Source organism: Rhinoderma darwinii, chromosome 3 (genome assembly GCF_050947455.1).
Source record: "Rhinoderma darwinii isolate aRhiDar2 chromosome 3, aRhiDar2.hap1, whole genome shotgun sequence".
Lineage (NCBI taxonomy): Eukaryota > Metazoa > Chordata > Amphibia > Anura > Rhinodermatidae > Rhinoderma > Rhinoderma darwinii.
The window spans coordinates 275,332,312-275,351,496 of NC_134689.1; the positions used below are offsets into that span (position 1 = coordinate 275,332,312).

A 19,185-nucleotide genomic window follows, 5' to 3' on the forward strand; every position below is an offset into this window, starting at 1 on the left:
TGACGTTTTTGAACTGTCCAGATTTGATGATCCTGTACCCACCGTAGCTTCCGTTTCCTGTTCGTAGCGGACATGATTGAAACCAGTGTTGTGTTCTTCTATTGTTACTCTGTTCATTTCAAGATCTGATGTCCTGTGTGATCATATGCCTTTCTGAATATTACTGTAATGTACGATTATTTGAGTTACTTTTGCCTTCCTGTTTGTTTGAACCAATCTGGGCAATCTCCTCTGACATCATTTCTTGACATCATTGAAAAAAAGGCAGTACATCTGTAGATGAAGTGAAATAATGAATTTATTCACCCATGTTCGCAGATATGATGTTTCATCTCCCCTTGGAGCTTCTCTCATTGGCAAACCATTTTCACCCCCAAAACTGTTACTCACTGGAGGCTTTTAAATTTTAATGTCTTTCTCTGTAAACTCTAGAGCCCTGGTGGTCAACTTACCACATTATGGAGGCCTCAGATGTAGCCCTTGTTTCCAGAAAAGGGCCAAACAACATCCCCAATATGCAATCAGGAGGAGAAGGCATATGCACCGTTAGGCCTTATTCACATGAACGTGTCCGTTTTACAGCTGCAATAGCGGACACATTTGTAATGCGTTGCAGTTCCGTGTGTCATCCGTGTGTGTTCCGTGTGGCATTAGTTGTTGATGTTTTTATGTGCACATTTCTCTTTTTTTTTTCTCTTAATTTCTTATGAACTGGTGCGTGAATCACGAACAGCACACGAAGGTGCATCCGAGTGCTTCCGTGATTTTCACACACCCATTTACTTCAATGGGTGCGTGATGCGCTTAGAACGAACAAGAATAGGACATTACAGTGAGTTTCATGCATTGAATTGAATTGCATAGGCCCGTGTGACGGGCGTTGTTTTAATGGCCGTCACACAGACGTATTACACGTTCGTGTGAATAAGGCCTAACTCTATGGCAGATACGGGCACAGACAAGAGCAGGTTGTTTGCCAAAGCCATGAGTGGATACAAATGGAAGGAAAAACCACTCCTGGCTGTGACTTCTAAAACTACACTGCAACTGCACCCCAACTGCATGTGTGAATCGAACCTAAAGTGTCTTTTGAAATACTCCTTTGCCAACATACTTTTCGTTGTCACATTAACCCATGTTAAGCAGAACACGGTTTCTGTATTTGTAAAGTTCCAATAACAAATAGATCACAGTCCTGCACTTTGACTTGCAAATCTGTCAAGGATGACACGTAGTTCAATGTTCACGTGAATTTTACCTTTAGAAACACTCTTACATCTTACATTGTGAAATATATTTTCTACCTATTCCATTTAAAATGTTAAAATCATCTGATTAATAACATCCGATTAATAAAAACATACATAAAATAAGCAATTAACCCCTTGAGAACATAATTTTTTTTATCTTACCGTTTTGCATTCCGACGGTCATAACTTTTTTTTTTAACTTTTTGTTGGACGTAGCTGTATGGGGCTTTATTATTTTTGCAGGATGAGTTGTACTTTATTTAGGTGACCATTTTGGGTACATATGCATTAGCGTTTCATTATATTCAATTTTATTTAGGCAAAAAGGCTGAAAAAAAATGTACATTATTTTTTATTTACACCATACACTAATCACCATAAATGATGTTAGAACTTTATTGTACAGGTTGTTACGGTCGTGATGGGACCAAATATTATTTTAGGTCCTGGGACTTTTATTTAGTAAAGTCTATTTACTGTAAAAAAAAATAAAATAATGCATTGGTGTATATATTTTTTTAACTTTTATTTTTAATCTCATATGGAGATTTTTAATTTTTATTTGTTTAACTATAATATACTGGCTAAGTATGCCCTAACAACAGAGAATGTGGTCAGAAAGTCGTGGGGTCTTTCAATGGACTTTTGGCTGTCTGCCCATACAAGGTAAGGGCCCAGATCGCGTTACAAGGGTTCCCAATTAAAGGGACACAATTAAAGGGGGCTTGTCATGATGCAACTATTCCGAATAATTTACTCTGGAAGCCCAAGGCACGCCACTTCAACAATGGGAAATGTCATTCATCACTTCTGAGAACATGTTTTCACAGAGTCCAGTCGCACCATAGTTTACACCACTCAAGCCGACGCTTTGCATTGTGCATGGTGATCTTAGGCTTGTGTACAGCTGCTCGACTATGAAAAACCATTTCATTACACTCCAGGCGCACAGTTCCTGTACTGATGTCGCTTCCAGAGGCAGCTTGGAACTCTGAAGTGAGTAATAAAACAGTGGATAGAGGTGTTTTTTTTTACACGCCACACACTTCAGTACTCAGCAGCCTCACTCTGTGAATTTGCGTGGTCTACTCCTTCGTGGCTAAGCTGTTATTACTCCTAGATGCTTCCACTTCACAATAATAGCACTAAGGCCTTATTCACACGAACGTGTCTGTTTTGTGCGCGTAAAAAACGCAGCTTTTTTTCCTGCGTTGCAGTTCCGTGTGACATCAGTGTATGGTGCTTGTCAGCGTTTTTTACGTTTGTATGTCCGCATGTCATGCATTATTTACGTCAGTAAAATAAAATGAAGGAGGTGGTTTTCTTTTTCTTATAATTTCTTTAGCAACTGTTGCATGAATCACTCACAGCACACGGATGTGCATCCGTGTGCTGTCCGTGATTTTCACGCACCCATTGACTTCAATGGGTGCGTGATGTGCAAAAAACGCACAAGTATAAGACATGCAGCGAGTTTCATGCAGTGGACACACGCTGTGTGAAAAACACTGAATATCTGAATGGCCCCATTGAATGGCATAGGTCCGTGTGACGTGCTTTATTTTCACACGCGTAACACGGACGTGAAATACGCTCGTGTGAATTAGGCCTAAGTTAACTGGGGAATATCTAGAAGATCCGAAATTACGTGAACTGACTTGTGTCAAAGGTGGGATCCTAAAACAGTGCCACGTTTACAGTGACTGAGCTCTTCAGTACAACCCATACTACTACCAGTGTTTGTCTATGGAGGTTGCATGTTTGTGTGCTTGTTTTTATGCAGCTGTTCACAATGGGCGTGACTGAAAAACCTGGACTAAATAGTTAGGAGGAGTCTCATATACAGGGAATATGCTTAGCATAACCTATAAGCAAAAGATATATATATATATATATATATATATATATATATATATATATATATATATATATATAATATTTGAAGTTTATAATTGAAGATTTTTCCAATCTTGCATATATACACTACCGTTCAAAAGTTTGGGGTTACCCAGACAATTTTGTGTTTTCCATGAAAACTCACACTTATATTTATCAAATGAGTTGCAAAATGACTAGAAAATATAGTCACAACATTGACAAGGTTAGAAATAATGATTTTTATTTTGAATAAAAATTTTCTCCTTCAAACTTTGCTTTCGTCAAAGAATGCTCCATTTGCAGCAATTACAGCATTGCAGACCTTTGGCATTCTAGCTGTTAATTTGCTGAGGTAATAGGAGAAATTTCACCCCATGCTTCCAGAAGCCCCTCCCACAAGTTGGATTGGCTTGATGGGCACTTCTTGCGTACCATACGGTCAAGCTGCTCCCACAACAGCTCTATGGGGTTGAGATCTGGTGACTGCGCTGGCCACTCCATTACAGATAGAATACCAGCTGCCTGCTTCTTCCCTAAATAGTTCTTGCATAATTTGGAGGTCATTGTCCTGTTGTAGGATGAAATTGGCTCCAATCAAGCGCTGTCCACAGGGTATGGCATGGCGTTGCAAAATGGAGTGATAGCCTTCCTTATTCAAAATCCCTTTTACCTTGTACAAATCTCCCACTTTACCAGCACCAAAGCAACCCTAGAGCATCACATTACCTCCACCATGCTTGACAGATGGCGTCAGGCACTCTTCCAGCATCTTTTCAGTTGTTTTGTGTCTCACAAATGTTCTTCTGTGTGATCCAAACACCTCAAAGTTCGATTCGTCTGTCCATAACACTTTTTTCCAATCTTCCTCTGTCCAATGTCTGTGTGCTTTTGCCCATATTAATCTTTTCCTTTTATTAGCCAGTCTCAGATATGGCTTTTTCTTTGCCACTCTGCCCTGAAGGCCAGCATCCCGGAGTCGCCTCTTCACTGTAGACGTTGACACTGGCGTTTTGCGGGTACTATTTAATGAAGCTGCCAGTTGAGGACCTGTGAGGCGTCTATTTCTCAAACTAGAGACTCTAATGTACTTGTCTTGTTGCTCAGTTGTGCAGCGGGGCCTCCCACTTCTCTTTCTACTCTGGTTAGAGCCTGTTTGTGCTGTCCTCTGAAGGAAGTAGTACACACCGTTGTAGGAAATCTTCAGTTTCTTGGCAATTTCTCGCATGGAATAGCCTTCATTTTTAAGAACAAGAATAGACTGTCGAGTTTCACATGAAAGCTCTCTTTTTCTAGCCATTTTGAGAGTTTAATCGAACCCACAAATGTAATGCTCCAGATTCTCAACTAGCTCAAAGGAAGGTCAGTTTTATAGCTCCTCTAAACAGCAAAACAGTTTACAGCGGTGCTAACATAATTGCACAAGGGTTTTCAAGTGTTTTCTAATCATCCATTAGCCTTCTAACACAGTTAGCAAACACAATGTACCATTAGAACACTGGAGTGATGGTTGCTGGAAATGGGCCTCTATACACCTATGTAGATATTGCATTCCCAGACGTTTGCAGCTAGAATAGTCATTTACCACATAAACAATGTATAGAGTGTATTTCTGATTAATTTAAAGTTATCTTCATTGAAAAAAACTGTGCTTTTCTTTCAAAGATAAGGAAATTTCTAAGTGACCCTAAACTTTTGAACGGTAGTGTATATTCTATATAAAAAAAATCCTAATATATATGCAAGATTGGCACATTTTTTAATTCAGAGTGTTGTAAAAAGTTGGTGGCAGGTCTGTGCTGCATTTATTTACACACGTTCATATTGTAGCCTCTATGGACCCACAGTATGTGGCGTTTGTCCACTGTCTCTGCTGTATGGATGTGGGTAAATAAACTGCAGCACCAGTCCCCCACGAATTCAGCTCAAGGCCAAGTTTTCACAGAATATCAAAGTTTCTAAGGGCTTATTTAGAGGAATGTGATATACGTCCAGGCAACGCGCGTGATTTTCACGCGCCTCGCACGGACCTATGTTAGTCTATGGGGCCGTGCAGACTGTCCGTGAGTTTCACGCAGTGTGTGTCCGCTGCTTAAAACTCACGACCTGTCCATTATTTGTGCGTTGTTCGCGCATCACGCACCCATTGAAGTCAATGGGTGCGTGAAAATCACGCGCAGCACATGGAAGCACTTCCGTGTGACGCGCGTGATTTGTGCAACAGCAGTAAAAACTATGAATGAAAACAGAAAAGCACCACGTGCTTTTCTGTTTACAAACATACAAACAGAGTGTCATAATGATGGCAGCTGCGCGAAAATCACACAGCATCATACGCGTCTGACACACGGAGCTGTTATGGACCTTTTACGTGCACAAAACGCTGCGTTTTTTGCGCACGCAAAAGGCGCAGGCTCATGTAAATCCGGCCTAATAGTTAGAGTCCTTAGTTACCTAAACTCCATTTGCGAAATCTTTATAACAGCTGTAATAATTCTGTAGAATAAGATCTTTAGGATCGAGAAACATGTAAAGAATTCTGCATAACCATAAATATTACGAAAATATTTTTAGCATCATACTAGCCCTAAAACCAGTTTACTGTCCCCGCACACTTTATTTTAGACAACTAAGTTAATGTAGATATAATTTGCGTTCTAATAAATATTATAGTAAGAATAAACACAGGTTTATCATAACTGGACAGCCGTACTCTCACATACTTTGATCCTGACTGTTTATATGCAGGAAATCCTTGTGCCCACTTCCCTTCTATACTTCCACAAGGAGAGTACACAGGAGTCATAGCGACATGTCCAATCTGGGCAGTTATCACTGGGTTTTTGTTGGAATTCCTTAACGGTCATAATTCAATATCTACTACATATTATATAACACTAAGGGCCCATTCACACAAACGTGAATATCGTCCGTGTGCTGTGCATGGAAATAACGCAAAACAAATTGCAGCCAGATGTTATATAGAAATCACTAGGGAAATATAAACCGCACTACACACATACCGTTTTTTAGTTGCCGTTTTTTTGGCTCACTGGTGTTTTTTTCAATCACAGCAAGGCTGGTTTTAGTGTTTTTTTAAAATTTAGTGTCGATTTTCTCCCATAGACCTCAATATGCTTTTTGGTTTTTTTGTCTCTTCAAAAAAAAATAATGCATGTGTTAATGTGTTTGCCTTTTTTTGGGGAGGGAGGTTGGGTGTTTTTTTAGAATAAATTATATGTTGCAAAGAGGAATCTGCGCATCACATAAAAAAAAGGCACCAAAAACGCCAAAAAAAAATGCAAGTACAATTTACATTCAATGTTGCAATGCAGATGTGCGACACTCAGTGACCCTTTTAAAGCACATTAAAAGAGTTCTATATCATTAGAAAAAAAAAAAGTCTGATTTTTTTTACTGAAACATTGGATGTGTCTGGTGCTGCAGCTCTGGCCTGTTATGGGATTTAACTGCAATATAGGACACAACCCATGGACCCTTTTTTTCTAATTTCAAAGAACCACTTTAAGCGCAGAAACCACAGGGAACCCCAAATAAGCTACTTTTGCAAGATGGGAGAGTAAGCATTATAGGTTATCAGGTGTTACTTTCCTGTCACAGCAGGCCCTGTAATTCCATCACCCAGAAGGCTTGTGAACCGGCAGGGTTAAATCAACACAGGGAAATCCTGAAGGAAAGCCTGCTGTAGTCTAGAAGACATCTGAGATTTGGCAGAAAGTTTATTTCGAAATACAACTGGCCCAAATATAGTCAAAGCCACAAAGAATTGGCTTAAAACAACAATGATAATATCCTGGAGTGGCTGAATACAGACCTCCATAAAATTCAGGTACACCGCCCCCCCCCCTTTATGATAACACTTATAGGGCATAAAGAAATGTATTGTCGAATGTACGTCCACACCAAAGTAGAAAGTAGGGATTCTCCATATGAGTGGAAGTGAAATCCCATTAGCGACCCATAGCCCAATCTTGAATTTCTGTAATCTTTTAGTTAAACAAAATGCATATGTTCTAGGCTACCGCCAATGTAATAATTATCAATATATCATATTTGTGCTGGCAAATATAAAATAGTGAAATCTTTACAGCGGCATCAGCTGATAATCTTTCCTTTGTTAGCTTTGACGTTCCTTGTAGTTGTGTGTTTTGAGTATTAGGCTGGGTTCACACACCCTATTTACGGACGTAATTCGGGCATTTTAGCCCCGAATTACGTCCGAAAATACGGCTCCAAGGCATCGGCAAACATCTGCCCATTCATTTGAATGGGTCTTACAATGTTCTGTGCCGACGGTCATTTTTAAAAAAGACGCCCGCGTCAAAGAAGTGCCTGTCACTTCTTGAGACGTAATTGGAGCCGTTTTCCATTGCCTCCATGGAAAAACAGCTCCAATTACGTCCGTAATGGACACAGCAAAAAGCGCCTGCACATGCCATTACGGCTGAAATGCCTGAGCTGTTTTCTCCTGAAAACAGCTCCGTAATTTCAGCCGTAACGGAGGCTGCCATGTGAACATACCCTGAGGGCTCCATTTTTGACGTTGATCACAGCTCACTGACCTAAGTTCTAATTGAAATACATAATAAATGCTGATTATATCAACTTGTGACAAAAATCACATTACTTCAGTAACAAGAAAAATTCTAGACAATTAAAGTACTTATTAAGACTTTGACTGAGCCTCTGTCCTCCGAAGATACAAAGTACAGAGCAGATGATCACAGCAGCTGACGTTCTTACCCGTCATTTGATGAACAATCACAAGTCTTGTTTTATCTACTCAACAGTTATGGTTACATGTTTTACATATTTGGAAAGTTTCATTTCCGAAGCTTTGTACATAATTGAGGAAATTAACCCTACAAGATTTGCTTGTTGGTAATTTGCGTCTTTTGAAGTATGATTACCATTGAAAGACACGGATTGTAATATTTTATTAGTTATGGCAGTAATCAAGATGCTGAGACGTCAAAATCATAAGAACTAAGGATTTTCTATCTGACCTCGATATGCCTTATATAATGTTATCTTCAATAATAATGTAACATATTTGTTCCATAATTCTACTAGTGCTGCTAATCTAGATCCCTTCTGTGGGCTCACACCAAAGGGGAGCTTTTGAAATGCATTCATATTGCTACATAAGGTCAAAATATTTCTGTAATGCACCTTCACATACCTATAGAATATAGCTTAAAGGGATATTTCAGTACTAAAACATTACTGGCTTATTCTTGGGATAGGTCATCTATGTTTGGCGGGTGAGGGTCAATCTTCTGGGGCCCCCGTGAACATTACTGGAGAATTGTGGCCCCTTAAATGTTTATCCAGGCACTGCGACTCTACTGCACATGCAGCTGTACCTGGTACTACAGCTCTGCCCTATTTGCAGTCAGAACCCTACTGATCAAACATTGATGGATTATCCTAAAGGAGTTTTCACACTGCCATATTTCCTGGCCAGTAAACAAGCGCCGATTGATGATATAGCACGTTGATCAACGCTTTTTAGCTAGATTCACATGGGACAATGTATGGGGACTAATGATTGCTATTACGATCATTTGTCCCCATGCATTTGCATCTTGTCGGCAGTACATCCCCTGTTTACACAGCTAGCGGCCGCATAAAAGGGGCGATCAGCTGATAAACAAGCATTTGCTTGTTCATTGGCAGATTCCTGCCCCCTGTTCACAGGCCTACGATCAGGAATGAGCGTTTGTATGAATGCACATTCTCCCGATCATTAGCCCGTGTAAAAGGGCCTTAAAGAGGCTCTGTCACCAGATTTTGCAGCCCCTATCTGCTATTGCAGCAGATCGGCGCTGCAATGTAGATTACAGTAACGTTTTTATTTTTAAAAAACGAGCATTTTTGGCCAAGTTATGACCATTTTTGTAGTTATGCAAATGAGGCTTGCAAAAGTCCAAGTGGGTGTGTTTAAAAGTAAAAGTCCAAGTGGGCGTGTATTAAGTGCGTACATCGGGGCGTTTTTAATACTTTTACTAGCTGGGCGCTCTGATGAGAAGTATCATCCACTTCTCTTCAGAACGCCCAGCTTCTGCAGATCACGCTGTGACGTCACTCACAGGTCCTGCATCGTGTTGGACACATCGGCACCAGAGGCTTCAGTTGATTCTGCAGCAGCCTCGGCGTTAGCAGGTAAGTCAATGTAGCTACTTACCTGCAAACGCTGATGCTGCTGCAGAATCAACTGTAGCCTCAGGTGCCGATGTGTCCTCACTCGTCTGACACGATGCAGGACCTGTGAGTGACGTCACAGCAGTGATCAGGCAGAAGCTGGGCGTTCTGAAGAGAAGTGGATGATACTTCTCGTCAGAAAGCCCAGCAGTAAAAGTATTAAAAACGCCCCGATGTACGCACATAATACACGCCCACTTGGACTTTTACTTTTAAACACGCCCACTTGGACTTTTGCAAGCCCCATTTGCATACCTACAAAAATGGTCATAACTTGGCCAAAAATGCTCGTTTTTTAAAAATAAAAACGTTACTGTAATCTACATTGCAGCGCCTATCTGCTGCAATAGCAGATAGGGGTTGCAAAATCTGGTGACAGAGCCTCTTTAAAGAGGCTCTGTCACCAGATTATCAAATCCTTATCTCCTATTGCATGTGATCGGCGCTGCAATGTAGATAACAGTAAAGTCTTTAGTTTTTTTTAAAAACGATCATTTTTGGCCAAGTTATGAGCAATTTTATATTTATGCAAATGAGCTTTGAAATGGACAAGTGGGCGTCTTTTTTATTCATATTTCCAACTGGGCGTGTATTGTTTTTAACAACTGGGCGTGTTTATTTGTTTTACTAACTGGGCGTTGTGAATAGAAGTGAATGATGCTGACAAATTAGCATCATACACTTCTCATCGTTCCCACCCAGCTTCTTTCACTAAAGACACACAGAGTGACGTCACCCATAGGTCCTTCAACCTTGTCGTCGGACAAAGAAGATACATCGGCTGAAAGGCATCCAAAAGGTTAATATGCTCGTCTCTAGGGAGTTTACTATGCTTACCTGCATATGGTGATGCTGCTGCAAATTCAACTGTACGCCTGGAGCTGTGGTTACATAGTTACATAGTTAGTACGGCTGAAAAAAGACACATGTCCATCAAGTTCAACCAAGGTGTCTTCTCTCTTCCGACGCCAAGGTTGAAGGACCTGTGGGTGAAGTCATGCTGTGTCTGCAGTGAAAGAAGCTGGCTGGGACTGATGACGTCACCCACAGGTCCTTCAACCTTGGTGTCGGAAGAGAGAAGATACCTCAGCTCTAGGCGTACAGTTGAATTTGCAGCAGCATCACCATGTGCAGGTAAGCATAGCAAACTCCCTAGAGACGAGCATATTAACTTTTTGGACGCCTTTCAGCCGATGTATCTTCTTTGCCTGACGACAAGGTTGAAGGACCTGTGGGTGACGTCATGCTGTGTGTCTTTAGTGAAAGAAGCTGGGTGGGAAGGATGAGAAGTGTATGATGCTAATTTGTCAGCATCATACACTTCTATTCACAACACCCAGTTAGTAAAACAAGTAAACACGCCCAGTTGTTAAAAACAATACACTCCCAGTTGTCCATTAGAAAGGCTCATTTGCATAAATATAAAATTGCTCATAACTTGGTCAAAAATGATCGTTTTTAAAAAAAAAAAAAAAACGTTACTGTTATCTACATTGCAGCGCCGATCACATGCAATAGGAGATAGGGGTTTGATAATCTGGTGACAGAGCCTCTTTAAAATTACGCCATACATGTTTTAGTACTGTAAAATCCCAGTAGTTTGCATTAGATTTACCAGGAATAATGTCATGGTTTCTTAAGCCTAAAAGATGAAGATGCACTATTGAGCATTTTGTCTCTGAATTGAAAAGTATAATACATTATATATACAAAATACACTTTTACTTTGTAATTTTTATTCTCTTTAGAATCTATTCCTGCTTTTTCCCAAAAAATAAAGTAAGGCTATACTGCATATAAAACTGCGCTGAATTGCACTGTGTAAAACTGATCAGATTGTCTTAATCTAACATTTATTTCATGAAGTTGCAAAGGAAAGTGTAAAATCTATATCATAAAATAAGCTACATTTAGTAGCATAGATCTATAAAGTACTGTAATATATCCCTGTGACAATATAAATGCATTTAATGTACAGATATTAATAGTAGGACTTTGGGACCTTACAATATTATGTCAGTACAAAGATGTCGATTTAAACTAGAAGTCCCAATCATTGAGATATCAGCAATAACTTTATCAATAACTAATCAATCAATCAATTGGTCCATATTGAAATCCAGTTGATTTCTGATTTTCATCATTGGTACCAGATAAGCAGATTGTTGACTATTCTACCTGTAGAGGATGAGATTTGGGAAAGCTTCAATTGTAGTTTCTTGGGTAGGATTGGATTTTGGTCTGAACAAAATAATATATAGGGACCACTACTAGGCATGGCTCAAAATCATCTTGGTCTAAATAGAACTGGAGGGGTTCCAGGCCTATTCAATCCCAGCGTAGGCCTTGTTCACATGATGTTTTTTTGTTTACATTTAGCATGTACGTTGGGAAAGTTCCCGATGTACACGCTAAACATGTCCTTAGGGCTCCATTGTCAGATGGAGGCCAAAAGAGTGTCCTTTTGGTCTCTGTCTTTTCGGTATACTGTAAAAAGGGGTAACATGATAGACTACACTATTACATCCTACAAAGTCCAGTAAAAAAACAAAAACGTATACTAGGGATGACGTATGGCATCCATCACAGGTGTCCATTAAACATATATGTCCTGAGCTTTTCAATAGTTTTTCATGACGTATCTGTAAAATGGATACCATAATAGTCTATAGGTGATGAACGCATTAAACAGATGCCTAAGAGAGTTTATGACGTACCCCTTACAAGGATACTATTATAGCTTATGGGTGACAGATGCCACTGTAAGTATACTTTGGGAGCCTTTTCCGGCATATATGTCAAACATAGGCCAAAAAATGGGATGTGAACATAGCATTATTCTGTGGTCTTAGTGCCCATGACTTTCAATGTTTTAAAAGTTGCACATTAGCTCCATTGAATTACAACGTGGCTAATCTGCGTGCAGATCCAGTGGCCAATCCACAGCAAAAACTGACTTCTTTTTTCTAATAAAATCCCCAGTGGATTTGCCTATGCAAATTCCGTGCCATGTGATTTCTACCTTACGGTGGCCTGAATAGTGGCGGTCCCAGGAAGAGTGACCTATATATTCCTCCTATAATTCAGCCCGAGAAAAAAACAAAACCTTTTACACCACGTTAAAGAATAATAAAAGCCGGGGTATGCCAGAAAGCACCTGATTTTCTGTCCCTTATCTTTATAAGTTAAATCAGGAGAAATGCGGCACTCCGCTTCAATGTTTACTCATCCAGGCAATGTTTCATCTCATACCGTTGCCCTTCTAAGCAAGAATCGCTTTTCAAATCCAACATTGTTCCAGAAACGGAAGAAAATACTGGTAAAATAAAAAATGCTGTGTGGGTTTTAGAACCTTGTTGTAGTTAAAAAGTCAACTGTCGTATAGTAGATTTGTGTAGAATGTAAATGAATATTTACATATCACTTGATATTTCAAAGAAAAATAACAAAGTATAAGTCTACACTTTAGGAACGCTTCAAGCCAATATTTATTCTGCTAAAGTTGCCTGCGAACTATTATGTGGAATTATTGTCATTCTCCAAACTTATTAACCTGAGGGCCCACAATTATGCTAGCTGGTCACTGTCCTTTGTCACTGCTTACTTGGGAGATTTTTACACTTATGTTTTGTAAAATAATAAAATTTAAAAAAAATACCTATATAAAACAAACAAAAAAAAAATAGACTAAAAACTCTGGTGTATACAGAGTTCAGAATTCAACCTAATCCTAAAAGTTCACAAATCAGTTTGGATTAATTATAAAAAAAATAAATTAAAATAGTATGCAGCAAAAAATATTCTTGTCAACCGAGTCATGTGCATGTTTACTGAATGTTTTTTGTTTTTTTTGCGGGTAAATTGCGGGTGCAAAAATAAGTTTGTGTGCATGGGGCCTAATAAAATAAAATGGAAACAAAACCAGCAGTGATGGACAGAGCCTGGAGCAGGTATGTTGATCAATTTTTTTCCTTTTAAAGAAACTAAAAAGCAAATAAAAAACAACGATGCAAATAGATGTCAATATGTCATCAGTTTTACCAATCTGTTTATATTTACTGTAAAAAGAAAGTAAAAAGAAAAATGACCTAAAAAGCCCCGCAAATGTGAACCTAGCTTCATGCCAGGACAACAGACATTGCCATATTGCCATCAATCGACTTCTTATAAAAGGACCTGCTAATATCTATGAAACATACAACAATTTCCGTCTTCTCATACATATTACATAATTAAAGAAAAATAAAAAAATATATCAGCATTATAATGCTGTAGAAACAAATGTTGGCTTAGTTGATTTTTAAGGAAAACTCAGGAACTTTAAACTCTTGACATGGAAAGATGTATACCCACAGGCGTGAGTGTTTGTATGAGTCTGGTTTTCCGTTGACATAACTCCTGCCTCTTTGAATGATATTATGACCTACTGTATATGCTTATTTCTAAGCCGGAGCAATGCGGCACTAGAGAAGGGAAGGTAGCACCCAGCTGCTCAGCCGAATTGGTGTCCCTTGTCCCATCCCCCCCACGCTTACTAATCTGTGACGTCTTGTCTGCTCAGGCCTAGAGAGAGCAGTACAAAAATGTGGACCAAGTGTTTAGATGGCACTACAGCTGTGCTTGTGGGGCACTGTAGCTATTACTATAATGAAGAGTTTTTATGCATAGCATTATAGCCCCTCTGTCTGGTATTGTGGAGAAGTATGGTTGATAATATGAATTGTAGCTAGTAGTATATGGGCACTGTAGCTGGTATTATGGGTTGACTGGTATTATGTGGTACTGTGACTGGTATTATATTTGGACTATGACTAGCATTATGTGGGCAGTATCACTGATTCATGTTTATTGTGGCTGGTACTATACTGAGACAATGGCTGGTGTTATGTTGCTAATATGGTAGATTATTATGTGGGCAGGGACTTTTAATACATTTGCTCTATGGCTGGTTGAGTGGGTTACTGTGGCTAGTATTTGTGGCACTGTGACTAGAATTACATATGGTGCATGTATGGTATTATGGGGGGACTGCAGCTGGCATTACACATGCATAATGGTTGATGCTATGTGGGCAGTACGGCTGGTGGTGTTATGTGAGCAGTATGGCTGGTGTTATGTGGTATTTGTGGATAGTATTATAGGAGGACAATCACTTTTTGTTAATAGGGTCACCTGATAAAAAGTTGAAAACAGCTGCTGGGACCCCACCAGACAAATGTAATCTAGGGAAATTAAACATTACGCAGTGCCCACTGAAATCAGTGCAAAGATTGCATTTTAGCTTTTCACATTTTAGCTTGCGTGCAAAATTACTCGGTATTCATAGCGCATCAATTAAATGTATTGTGATCAAACCATGTCTTAGAGTAGGCAAATGTGAAAATATTATACTAAAATATAATATCAGGCTACATTCACACCTATATTGGTGTGTTTCATTGTTCTGCTCTGTCAGAGTTGCAGAACAAGGGAATATGGGTAGCAAATGTTCTGTTGTACAACGGGCACCGTGGACGGAACCCATTGACTCTAAGGCTGGGTTCACACGACCTATTTTCAGACGTAAACGAGGCGTATTATGCCTCGTTTTATGTCTCAAAATAGGGCTACAATACGTCGGCAAACATCTGCCCATTCATTTGAATGGGTTTGCCGACGTACTGTGCAGACGACCTGTCATTTACGCGTCGTCGTTTGACAGCTGTCAAACGACGACGCGTAAAATGACTGCCTCGGCAAAGAAGTGCAGGACACTTCTTTGCAACGTAATTTGAGCCGTTGTTCATTGAAGTCAATGAAGAGCAGCTCAAGATTTACGGGCGTCAAAGACGCCTCGCATAATACGAGGAGGAGCTTTTACGTCTGAAACGAGGCAGCTGTTTTCTCCTGAAAACAGTCTGTATTTTCAGACGTAAAGGCCACTTCTCGTGTGCACATACCCTAATGGGTTCCGTTGACTTTCCGTCGGGGTGTCCGTGATATTACCGGAGACAATAGCGCAGCATGCTGTGCTATTGTCAGCCGGATCTGCAACGGAAGCCCCTAAGGGAGCCTCCAACGCAGATGTGAACTAGGCCTTAATTAAATGATATATGTGATATACAGTGTACAAAGGTGATACATATCAATGACACACGAGCCACAAACCAATGTCTAAATGACTAAAACACAGATGGTATATTTTATATGTATCATTTTATTATTTTGTGCATTTAATGAAACAATATTTTTACATAATACAGTGGGGTGAATTAATAATGCAGAAGTGAGGAAATATTCGAGTCATCAGTGTGAGTGTACACGGAGCGATGCAGCACTCCAGCATTCTAAAATTAAAAATGCTTGTTTGACAGGTATTTATCAGAAGTGGAGGAGAAAAGCTGTCACAGCCGGGGTTTATCAAGATCTCTATGAGCTATTTCAAGAAAGCTGAACTGTCTGAGCCCTCTGTAACTTCGGTGAGCTATTTTAAGTGGAAATTACAGAAACATGTGTGTTATATTTAGAAAGTATGTTTTTTTTCATGTTTTTTTTTCGATTTTCAGTTTGGAGTTATGGTCAAAACTACAGAAAGCAAAAAGTAACCTCCAGAAAACTGGCGTAATTACATGATAAATCTACTCATTATGTTTTTGTGTTGTAAGGATCAATAATCCTTACGGACACCTGCATTTTTGTTGTATATTAAAGCAGATCTATTATCAGACTATGCTGCCCTATGTAAGGACAGCATGATGTGAGGACTTGTCCGCTCTTCTATTAGCCCAAACGGCACAACAACATATTGTGCTGTTTGGCTAATAGGAGCAAACAAAACATACACCAGACTCCTAGTTAGGTTGGCTCTGTATTCATAAAGGGATGGCTCCCTCCACTACTTCCCACCTCCCGCGTCCCCCTCTGCAGTGACGGCTGCTGTGTATCTGCATTCATACACACACCCGCTATATTCTTTGATGGCTCCTATTATACAATATTTTTTGGTGCCATTTGGGCTTAGGAGAGCAGACCTGTCCTTACACTATGCTGTCCGTACATAGAGTGGCATAGTCTGATGACAGATCTGCTTTTAAGGCCGCCATAATGCATCCATATTATAGCCATAACACCCAGACCCTATGAGGATCCACTGAACCAAACCTAAATCCCCATAGGGTTCTGGGGAAATACATGAAAAGCTTAGCCTATTTTCATTATAGTTTAACAAAATATAACAGTATCAACCAAAACAAAGTCTACATTCTCAATGCAACACAGTCTTTATACACCAATATGAAGTAGTGTGGGATGTTTTAGTAAAACAGGTAAAATAGGTTATGTTTAGTGGCATAGCTATAGGGGATACAGGGGTAGCAGTTGCAGATTTAGTATTGGGGTCCAGGTCTTTAAGCAACACCTCTGGTTGTATAGTATACATTATTTATTATTTTATCAGTATTCATCTCATATAATAGCTAAACTGTTATATAATTACCATATTATTATCTGATCTACTGATGTGAATATTCAAAACCTGAAAGTGAGGAGCTAAATATCAATGCAACAGGTTTTTTGCAGTCCAGCTGGACAACACCTGAGAATAAATCTGATCACAGCGATCAGTTGTAACCACCCGGGGAAGTTCAGTGCAGCCGCTGCAGGGAAAATGTAGTAACATGGCACCAATTGCAATGAATGAGTGACCATATAATACACCGTCACGTTGAGTCAGCCATAGCGGTAGCCACTCTTTGCAATGGCTCTCTGCTCTGGCTCATAGACAAGGGTCCGGAGTGGCAGACCCCCTCTGTGTGGTCAAACTGCCCTCAACAAGTTCTTTGAAACAACTCCATCATTTGCTGGCACTTAGAAACCAGGACCTGAGAGCAGATCTTAAGGACCATTACTACTGGGACAGGGGCATTTATTTACATTCAGTGTGTTCATGGAGGGGTGTATGTATGTGGAACTCTATGTATTCTTTTTGATAAATCGGTGGAGATAATGTTCGAATTTACCTGTGTATCTATAAAACTAAACTGTAGAACCCCTTTTAATGGCACCTTACAATGAAATAAATGTTATTATCAGTAAATATGTATCTCAATAGAAGTATTCATGTATACTCACTGATTTCGGGGAAGTCTCTGAGGTTGTTACAGTTGACGCTGTTTTATATCGCATCATCTTGTTCTGGTTAATATCTTCCAAAAGTATCCCAAATGTCTGAATCTCGTCTTTAACTCCGGTGTCTGTTCAGCCACAATTCACATCTATAAGCATGTCCAAAGAGTTTCAGAGACTGTCTGAGAAAGGATTTTCGCAGTGATCAGTGGAAGTCCTGTTAATTCCTCTCCACCCCTTTCCTGCTGCTTCCAACGTCCTCGACTAGTAATCCTCAGCACACAAGTGTCTGCCCTTTACCCAGCATAGTAGACAACTGCTCAGTACGCTTTAGTGCCGTGGCCTTTGAACACCTGTACTGACCACTGACCTGTTCCCAAGAAACACTCTGGCATTGTTTTTCCTCCAGGACATCTCACGTGTAGTTTCCTACTCGACTTGTCAAGCAGCATTCATATTAGATCTGTTAACTGCTTACCTGCACATACGCATGTAGCAGTCACAGACAACACCCTCCCAGTATGAAGGTGGAGCATTGTCGTGTCAATCGGTCATAATTATTAACACCTCCAATGCCAAATACTGTCTTGGGAGGTTCACCCAGGTTTAGGATAATTATGGCTCTTTAGCTACTTCTAGTGGTAATAAAAGTCAGAATACGCAATGTTACAAAACATTTTTTTTTTTTTCAAGATTCAACCATAAGCATTGCATTAACAGCGCAGACAGTCAAACTACAAGATATCTCTTTTTTGCTTGCAATTTCAAGAAAATATTGAACCTCCCAGTTTGTGAACCACAATGGCCAAAATTTATATTTTCTAACTTTTTTTATTGATATTTTTAGAATGTTTATCAAGTTAAATTCAGAAGTGGAATGATCACATTGGGTAAGTTTGTACACAGCGGGTCACGCTGGCACACCCTTGAAGAAGTTGACAAGGGATGCTGAGCATGCAGGCAGCACTAAAGGACAAACACACAATACACAGTGACAGCTGATAGCACAGGCAGCTCCTGTTACCAGTCCTTCCTCTCACACACAGGGAGGTGGAGTGTTCATCCCAGCTGACACCGGCAGGCCCACATCAACCCTTTATTTGCCAGAAACCAGTACACTGTATAGTTACTGTATTTTGTAATTGTATTGTAATTATTGCAGTTGTTAAATGCCTCCCAAAATGTGACATGTACTTGAGCAGAAGAGAACAGAGAGTGTATTGTGAGTCATTACACAACTCTCACAGTGACAATATGTGACAGAGTACAGCGTGCGCTGTCATGTGGCTAATTGGTGAGGGTGTGGTGTGGACACATCCAGAAATACATATCTAGAATTCATTGCTATAAATGATCAGCTATAAGTATCAATAACCGGAGCGGACTATGTTGTTATTCTTAGTGCATAGTGGAAGCGATCCGATTTATGTCCTGCATGAAAATCTTCCAGATATGATCACTGCCATTGTTATGATTACAGCCTATAAACAGGAAGGAAAACCACATTTTCAGGAATTGCAGAAATTTATTTTGCTACATTGTGAACCTTGTTTACTGTTCCCATGCAAGAGATGTAAGGTGTGGAAGGGCTAATGGACACCTCGTTGTAATTATGTTACTGTGCCTTTAATATATGTGCTTTTAGAGAGGGGTAGTTGTACTGTACTACTACCCCTCACTGAGTCCTCTCTAACTCACTGATACAAAGCAGGAATATAGTTTGCCAGTGCTA

The 19,185-nt window shown here is 39.8% G+C and overlaps 1 protein-coding gene across 6 annotated transcripts in view; it reads right to left on the reverse strand.

Moving 5' to 3' along the window:
• The window catches only part of MYZAP (myocardial zonula adherens protein), a 113,948-nt gene extending 95,993 nt beyond the window's left edge, over positions 1-17,955 (reverse strand). For 5 of the 6 annotated variants that reach the window (XM_075857949.1, XM_075857944.1, XM_075857946.1 and 2 more), the window contains exon 1: positions 17,460-17,955. In XM_075857949.1, the coding sequence (XP_075714064.1) occupies positions 17,460-17,516 (57 nt within the window). In that variant the 5' untranslated portion in view covers positions 17,517-17,955. Of the gene's footprint in view, positions 1-10,187; positions 10,356-17,459 lie in introns of those variants that run through there. The other variant, XM_075857948.1, reaches the window with a different exon arrangement.
• Positions 17,956-19,185: the final 1,230 nt, after the last annotated feature.